Source organism: Sesamum indicum, linkage group LG6, assembly GCF_000512975.1.
Source record: "Sesamum indicum cultivar Zhongzhi No. 13 linkage group LG6, S_indicum_v1.0, whole genome shotgun sequence".
Lineage (NCBI taxonomy): Eukaryota > Viridiplantae > Streptophyta > Magnoliopsida > Lamiales > Pedaliaceae > Sesamum > Sesamum indicum.
Window position 1 is genome coordinate 21,681,762 of NC_026150.1, and position 9,455 is coordinate 21,691,216.

The 9,455-nt window shown below is 34.9% G+C and overlaps 1 protein-coding gene across 1 annotated transcript in view; it reads left to right on the forward strand.

Moving 5' to 3' along the window:
- Nucleotides 5,831–9,455, forward strand: part of LOC105165816 (probable aminotransferase TAT2) — a 4,118-nt gene continuing 493 nt past the window's right edge. Inside the window, exons 1-8 of the mRNA XM_020694237.1 lie at nt 5,831–5,933; nt 6,218–6,907; nt 7,709–8,048; nt 8,153–8,371; nt 8,600–8,659; nt 8,831–8,986; nt 9,084–9,177; nt 9,369–9,454. Coding sequence (XP_020549896.1) covers nt 6,651–6,907; nt 7,709–8,048; nt 8,153–8,371; nt 8,600–8,659; nt 8,831–8,986; nt 9,084–9,177; nt 9,369–9,454 — 1,212 coding nt within the window. The 5' untranslated portion in view covers nt 5,831–5,933; nt 6,218–6,650. The remainder of the gene's footprint in view (nt 5,934–6,217; nt 6,908–7,708; nt 8,049–8,152; nt 8,372–8,599; nt 8,660–8,830; nt 8,987–9,083; nt 9,178–9,368; nt 9,455) is intronic.

Consider the following 9,455-nt stretch of genomic DNA (forward strand, 5'->3'; position numbering starts at 1 on the left):
GTGTTTTTTCTATTCAAATATATAAGAAATTTTAATTTTGAATTATTAGATAATTGTATCTTCAACCAATTTCTATTATCTATAAATGATTGATAAAATAGATAATGAAGTCCTAACTCTTAAATCTCTTCACAAAGGATGGAGAGAAGTATGGAGTAAGAAAAGTTGTCAAATTCATATGAACAACACTGAAATTCTGTAATCCTGATAAAACTCAAGATCCACCTCAAGTCACTTCACATTTTATCCTACCCTACCCCGTTTCACCCACCATTAATCACTATGATTCGAAACTCAATTCTTGTGGTTTAACTTGTAAAATACAATCGCTAATAAATATTTTTTTCTCGCTTGTAAAAACAATAATTAATGCTCATATTTATATATCAGTTTCTAACATAATAGTGACATTTTAGTTTATTTTCTTAGGACCCTGCTTAACCAAATTGGAGTGCATCACTCAATGACTTTACCGGCTATCATCCTCATCTCAATCAAAATATATATATTTTTTTCATTATCACACAGCACAGAGCTTGTATGACACCCCCATCAACACTGATACACACAACACACAACTCGTATGCTATCTCCATCACAAATCATATCACATAGCACACAACACTATATTCGTATGATATGCCACATTATCTCCACTAATCAATGACATCATACAACTCGTCATTAACCATATCATCATGAGCCATTGCAGTATGCCCCCTCCAGTTAGGTAAGCCATATTTTATTCCAGTTCACGACAACAATATCATTAACTTCATCATTCAATTCTATTTACCAATTAATTGCACAATCATGAATTAAAAAATTTGTGAATGTTATACTTACACTCCCTCCAAAAATTCTTTATTTACATATCACATCATTTTGTTAGGGTTTTAACGAAAAATACTGATGTTAACAAAAAAAATTACATAAAATTTTAATTTTACCCCTCATTTGACATTCTCAAGTATATTTTTTATTTATAAAAAAATAAATATAATATATATATATATATATATATGGAGTGAGGTTAACATCATTACTTCTTTTTCCTTGTAAGTACAAAATTGATATATAAAAATATTAAATAATAGATAAAATTGATAATTTATGTAATCTTTTTGCTAACATCGATATCGTTCTTTCAAACTCTAATGAACGGAGGTTAGATGTAAATAGTGATTTTCGAATAAGGTGTACGTATAATTCTAAAATTTTATTTTAAAAGATATAATTTAATATTTTAAAAAAAATCAAAGTATAAATAACGCTTATATATATATATACTTATGATGGATGAGGACATACTCCTAAATCATAAATCTTACTCATTAACACAAATTTGGACGTCCTCGGAAAATCGAACCCCACAATTAATATAAATTCTCAGATTATCAAAAAATAAAACCCACAATTATGTATTTTGAGTGAACAAATGTAGCATCCTAATAGAATTGGAACCTCTGAGTTGTTTTGCGGGGAGCCGGAGCCGATGTCCTCCAAGTCGAAGCCAATCGTTAGTTGACTTTTGGGAGAGCAGATGATTCACTTATTGGCGTTTTGCAAATGAGTTTGAAAAAACAAGAGCGGCATAATCGAGATACACTGCCAATCTGGATGACGACAAGTAGACGTAAGGCGCCGCCCTCCGCACTGAGCCTGAGGCTGATCTCCCCCAAAATTACACTAATTTCGGCTTGGCGTGAGCGTTTGGATTATCCACCTGCTTCCTCTCCACACACTGTTTCAGCTACTACTTCTTCTTCGTGGTCCATGCCCTACGCCCTACGCCCTGCACCCATTGCCCATTTGGAATTTCCATGGACCACCCCATCACCCATTGGATCATCTTCTGCTTTGCCCATTTTCCATTTGGATCCGCTCATGGCCCAACTATTCTTTCCTCATTCTCTCTGGCCCATCAACTCCTTATCTTTCATTTTTATTCTTTTCACTAATTTCAATTCCAACTACCATATTTTATAAATTAAATAATTATTGGAAAATAATTATTTAATAAAATAATACCCTTTTGATTTTTAATGAAACCTAATCTGACTAAATTTAATAATTATATAGCAAGAGAATTTCATTTTTCCTATCATTAATGGCTCGCTTGAATTTGTACCAATTAATTAAATATTTAACATAAATAAACTTGCATGAGCTTGTTTAAGTTGAGCTAATTATTTATTCACCGAGTCAATGCAACTGGATTAATATACTGTATGACTTTCTCTATCTTTTAAGAAAATTAGTACTAATTAATCCAGACCATCACCTATAAATCTTAAAAAAATATTACTTTATACACGTATATATATCATCTATTATCATGCGTGTGATTTTAGCACGAGTCCAAAGGTCTTGGATCTTGATGTTAGGTTTTGACTAATTGAGTGAAAGCTCTTGAGAAAGAGGACCTGCAAAACAAAAAGTTAGCATTCTGATACTTAAGTTAGTTCCGAATTTAAGAATAGATAAATATAAAAATGAATTATTAATGAGAAATTATGATAAAAGTGAGAATCTGCATGTAAGAGCACAAAATTAGAGCAGCAGAGTATCAGCAAGGGAGGTTCTCGAGTGTGGGAGGGGACTGTCTGTTGAGGGGTACCTCCCCTATTTATAGAGGGAGAATCCCTTTATGCCAAGAGTTTCTGTGAGGGAGATCCGCATGCCCAGCGAGGAAGGCAAATTCAGGAGGAAATAAGGTTTCCCCTTATCTGTTTCTTAAGCAGCAAGTCTTCGGATGAAGGGGGACTCCTTCTTCGTGCAGACTCCTTGAAAGCACCTTCCACCCTTCGGACTGGCCTTGGAAAGATGCAGTAGGCCTTCGTACTGGGCCTTCTTCTTAGGCCAAGGTTGCAGGCTTCATCCTTGGACGAATTCTGGGGTGGGGGGGGGGGGGGGGGGGGGGGGTGGGGGGGCTCCTCCTTGGGCCAAGCCTAGTGAGCTTCTCTCTTGGGCTAATCGTATTTGGATCATATATATCATTCAGTCTCCCCCACTCTAAGGAGGAAGGATGCCTCCTGGCTCCTTAGAGTAGGAAACCTCGTAGCCTTGGAAGGAGGGACCCGTCTTCATTAGCCTGGCGTTTGTAAGGAAGGAGGGTATCTCCTAACTTTTCGAATGAGGGGTTAACGGGTGCCTTTCATACCTAATCTGGTGTAGGGCTTTATTTTTCTGCAAGAGACTGTTAAATAAAAAAGACATGTATATATTACAAATAGATATTATAGGGAGGAAAGTTATTGTGCCTCCAAGGATGAGGGCTTATTTGAGAGAGGGTCCTTCTTGGAGCAAGATTTAGAAACCTCACTGGAAGAAGAATAAAGTGTCCATTGAAAACAGGGATTAGATGCCTCCCGCAGAGGAGGGTTCAGGTACCTACGCGGGACAGAGCTTACGAGTCCTACAAAAAGTGAAATAAAAACTATATGTAGTTTAAAGGCCCAAAACCACCCTAAAATCGACCATGAACGTTTCTACATTGAACTTTTTTGAGTTGGTCCATGTCGGACCAACCCAACTTACTGTGTACCTTAAATCTTAGGGAAAAAAGAAAAAAAATGATCTAATTGGAATAGCCTACTAGCTTGGACCATTAGGCTCCGCCCGGGATCAAGTGGTCCTAGGCCAGTTCCAAGTATTAATATTTGAGATCGGTTCAGGACCAGTCTAGTCCCAATTAAACCGAGTATTTTTCTTTTAATTGGGTCAATTAGATCCTAGATCGGACCAACCCACCTATTGTACATCTTTAGTCTAATACTAAACGGGTTGGATTTTAAATTATTTGACACACAATCAACTACATTTGTACCAATCATTGAAGCAATCACAATCTTCTATAAGTATTTTTTTTCAATTGGACATGTCCTCTAATGACGTTTTTCTGACTTCAATCATTATGACCCCGATTTCATTTTATTCCATCAGTTTCCTAAGAAAGCATTTACATTTTGCAAAATCAACATTTGTGTCTTTATTGAGTGAGTTCTAAATATTATTTGATTCACCATCTTTTAAATTTTCTAATATTGTTATCTTGAGATAGTTAAGTAGTTGTATATTAAACGACGACTGACATCATGCAGGGTAATTCTATCTTACTGATAAAAAATTGAACCCTTACTTCATTTTTTTTTGTGTTAATTTCACATTATTTATACCAATATCATACAATTAGTTGGGGAAACAATAATGATGACTAGATTGTCCAAGAGACATCCGTATACCACAGTGTCTTCAAATGGACACTATGTTTGACTATTAGACATTAGTAATATAAAGGTTAACAAAAATTTCCACATTTGAAATGATCCACTTCATTGAAATTCAAAGTTCAAACGTAGAATATGAGCAATAAGTGTTTCTTGTTTTTGTACAAGAGTTTAACACAATAGTTTCTGTTACTTTATTTGGTTAAAATTTGATGTTTATTTTGGAAAAAATTGTTTTTTTCAATTCAACTAAAAATTTAATGCAGAACGAAGGTTGAAAGATGCCCTTGCAAATACTTTTAATTCTAATTTGATTTTTTTTTTGAATATTGAGAAGAGTCGATGCTGAATTAACATATAATAATAATGTCATATATTTTTAATACTTAATAATTTATGTGAATATAAATTTATATGAACGTGGACATAATCGAACTAGGTATATTGATGGTTCAATAAACTTTTGGTTGGGCAAGTAGGGAGTATAGGGAGAGACGTCTTGGCAAGACTGACTTTTGATCTCATCTCAGTTTCAGGATCAAACACATTTTTGACTCATTAGTCATTATCCAAAAACGTTTTTGTTTTTCTGTCATTAAAAAAAAAGTTACACATACATATTATTATCTCTCTTATCAATTTATTCTATTTTATTTAAAATTATTATGATTTATTATTTATTATAAATTAATAATTAATTATGTCATGATTGATAGTTTATGTAAGTAGATACAAACTCATATGTACGGCATCATCAAACCCCATTAAACACAAAGGCAAAGTGTGCAGTACATATTCACAGTTTGTTTTTTCTTTTGGTATTTTCATCTCCAACATTAATTCATATGTGTTTGTGCAACATGTTTTCTAGAGTTGGATCTAACAACAATAGTATTTTTAATAATTTTAAAATTATCAATAAAAGTACATATTGAATGATAATAATTTTGATTTTGTTATATATAATTATTAATAATAAAAATTACGTATAAAATTATTATTATAAATAATCAACGACATATATATATTGACAAAAATTATTTGTTGCCAACAACAGAAAAACTCATCAGTATGTCACTAAACGCTTTTTGTGACAATTTTATGTATCTCTGATTCTTGGTAATAAATATTTTTACAAAATACTAATAGCCACTATATTAAATTTATGAAACTCATTATTATTTTTTTTAGTGTCAAATATATATATATAAATAATCATTTAATTTCCATTATTGTATATTATACAAACTTGTAATGAATAATAGTTATCTATATTATTATAAAGAGAAGAAATGTTGTATACATAAAGTGGCGGTTTTGATACTACTGCATCATTTTTTTAAAATTTTATAAAATGCACTTCAACTAATAAGACAACTAATTTATTCAATTTTTTAAATTTTATATTAATTTAATGAATTAATATGTTTTAATTTTATTTATAATATATTTTAAAATATAAAAAATATTTATTATACACATACATACGAAAATAACGTACTACGATAACTAGTATTATTAATTTTAACATTATCTCAAGAGTTTCTTCTCTTATTTAACTTGTATCTAGTCCCACTCCCACCCGTCAGAAGTCCCCGCAACCGCAAGGCAGTGCCGTATGGAACTGTTTTTCTGTTTTTTAATCCCACCACCTTAATGGCCTATGCTTAGGTTACAGGCCCGCGCGACGGGGCCCGGCGTATGGTACTGTTTCTTGCTACCCTTTTTTCTTTTAAATTTTAAAATTTTCTGTTCTTATACTAAGATCTTAATTTTCTCATTTTATTACATATAAATGTTACCAAATTTTCTCTGTACCTTGTTTTGATTCAATTAGTTTCTAATTTTTCTGTTTTTTTTCATAAACAAGCAAAAAAAAATGAATTCAAATTTTATTGATATTTATATACTTAATAATGAATGATGGTTGTGTCAATTTTTATGTAAAATGATGGTTTAATTTTTAGATTTAATGATATGATATGCAGACATGGCAGAAGGCTTATTTATGGCATTTGTCTATTTCCATTTTGATGATACACATTTGTTTTCCTGTTCCGTGACGCACACAACAATCAACTGCTCGAGTCCGGTTGGCAATTGCTTGAGGCGCGTGGACAACTCTCCACCACAAAGAGACTAGCCAAACCACCATCCTACATCGAATCCGGGTGCCTCACTTCCAAGATCCGACCCAAAAAGAAAAAGAACACCCCGGATGGATTCGAATCTCCAACCCGACCTGCCCTCTCAAGTCAAGAAAACACTTTGATGTCCCATGCAGTACCAGAAAAATGTGCAGCCTGAGCTCCAGCTCTTAATTAATTTTGTGGCCTTTAAATTCCAACCCTTCAAAACTCACAGTTTTCGAATAAAATCAGAGTTTCTCTTACCCAGAACTCGCAGTTCTTGTGCTTGGAAATGGAGGTTGAGAAGACTGGGGGCCAAGAAATTGAAGCGCCTAAGAATATTACGATAAAAGGGATTCTGGGTCTGTTGATGGCGAACACGGATGGGAATGGTGATGCGAGAAAGGTGATTTCTTTGGGGATGGGGGACCCAACTGCGTATTCTTGTTTTTACACGACTTCTGCTGCTCAAGAAGCTGTTGTGGATGCTCTCCGCTCTGCCAAATTCAATGGCTATTCTCCCACTGTGGGTCTTCCCCAAACTAGAAAGTAGTTCCTTTTTTATCTCTCTGTTTTTTTAAGCATTTTTTTGTCATTGGCTGATGTTTTTGGTGGCTGGAAATTGTTGTGCATGCATTGTTTCTACTCTTGGATTGGCACTCATCTATGGTTTATTGTTTCTGGAATCTTTATAATGATGAGGAAAATTCTTGGGATTTTGATTTCAGAAAGGTTTCCTGTAGCCTTCTTCTGAGATTATTTTGTTAGTTTACTTAGCCAGAGGAATGGTGTTTTGTTCTCCTGCTAGGTGTACTTTTGTAGTTCTATCCTTCCAAATATGAAAATTCGGTGATAGTTAGGCTAGTTTCTTTTTCCTGGAGAGATAGGTTGTCTGAAATGTAAAGTTTTGAGCAACATTTCTCTTTTTTACGGGGCTTTGTTTCTCCCCCTTCCTTTTACATGCATGGAACTCAATCTGAATACATTTTACTCGAAATTAGATCTTCTTTTCATGTTTCTTAGTCAAGTGTGGTTAGAACTTGCTGTTTGTTTACTTCAAAATGCGTCTTTTGCATGCTCTGAAGAGATTACAACCTATGGATGCTTAAAGTTGATGTTTTATGTTAAATTTCCTTGAATCAAGGGAACTATCCACTTCTTCCTACCCTTCCTTGTACATTGTCTTTCTCATTGCGCATTGGGATAGAATATTGATTTATTACTTGTTATTAGTTATTTATCTGATGAGATTTTGGGAAAAATCCTTTCCATGGGAGAATAAATATTTCTTGTGAAAATGAATTTCACTTGGTGACTGAAATTCTAATTCTAGATTGCTCTCCTAAACAGGGCACTTGCAGGATATTTGTCCCGCAACCTCCCCTATGAGTTGGCACCTGATGATGTTTATGTCACAGCTGGTTGTACACAAGCTATTGAAATAGCACTGTCGATTATCAATCGGCCTGGTGCTAACATCTTGCTACCAAGGCCAGGTTTCCCAATTTATGGACTTTGTGCTGCGTTTAGACATCTCGAAGCTCGTTATTTTGATCTTCTCCCTGAGAAAGGATGGGAGGTTGATCTCAGTGCAGTGGAAAATCTGGCTGATCATAATACTGTCGCGATGGTTATCATAAATCCTGGAAATCCATGTGGAAGTGTCTATACATATCAACATCTGAAGGAGGTTTGTACTGGCCTAAAGCTATATACTTCTATCACGTTCAAGACTCGGTGTTTTCATCTAATGTTACGGTTTACTATAAACTTAACTTTATTAACTAAATTCAGATTGCTGAAACTGCAAAAGGACTTGGTATTGTTGTGATTGCTGATGAAGTTTATGGTCATCTTGCTTTTGGGGCTAATCCGTTTGTGCCCATGGGAGTTTTTGGATCTCTTACGCCGGTGCTTACTCTCGGGTCAATCTCCAAGAGATGGTTAGTTCCTGGTTGGCGACTTGGTTGGTTGGTCACAAACGATCCCGATGGCAGTTTGAAGAGTCCGAAGGTCTGTTTTTCCTCGTTCAAAGAGACCATGATTGCAGCACGTCTTTCATAAGCTCTTTGATTTTCTAACCTTGGTTTGCCTTTGTAAGAATGAATTATATTAGTTTTCTTGTTACCTTCTTTTAAGCACGTTGTACTCTGAATCCGGTTTTTCATTGCACCAGTCTTCTTTGATTTAGGTTGACTGGTCGTGCATTACTTATATTTGCCTTTGCTGTTGTCTTGTCAGTTTGTCGAGCGCCTTAAGAAGTACTGCGACATTTGTGGAGGTCCTGCAACCTTCATACAGGTTGGTACTCAAGATATATGCTTTACATTTTCCGATCAATAGCAACAATAAGCCATATATTTTATTAAGCATTATGCATACTAACTTCCAGAAGCATTCCTACTTTGAGCCCCATCTCTTCTCTTCTCTTCCTTTAGTTCCAAGCTTCTGTCTGAAATTTTGATGTTTCAGGCAGCAGTCCCCGCTGTGATTGAAGGAACACAAGAGGTTTTCTTCAATAAAACCATCAACATACTGAAGCAGAACTCTGATACTTGTTTTCAAAAGATTAAAGAGATCCGTTGCATTAGTTGTCCTCATAAACCAGAAGGATCAATGGCGTTCATGGTAAGCACGCAGACGCGATAAGTGAGAGAAACATTGACGTCTCCCAGAACTCTGTTTTAGATAAAAATGTTCTCACGAAAATACATTCCAAATACAGGTGAAGCTAAATGTTTCCCTGCTGAAAGACATTAGTGATGATCTCGACTTCTGTTTCAAGCTGGCCAAAGAGGAGTCTGTTATAATTCTTCCAGGTAACACAAATTCTCCACACAAGTTGGATACATGCCACAAACAAAATTTGTTATATAAAACAACGACCCAATATTTGTGAAACATTTTTCACACAGTTGGAGCGTATATTAGGATGTATATATAGTACGTAGCTTAAATGCTTGCAGAGACTGAAACAACACTTGTGAAAGCATCACATCTTCTTTTGCAGGAGTGGCTGTAGGCCTCAAGAATTGGCTCCGAATCACGTTTGCCGCTGATCCATCTGCGCTTGGAGAAGCACTGGAGAGGGTGAAAT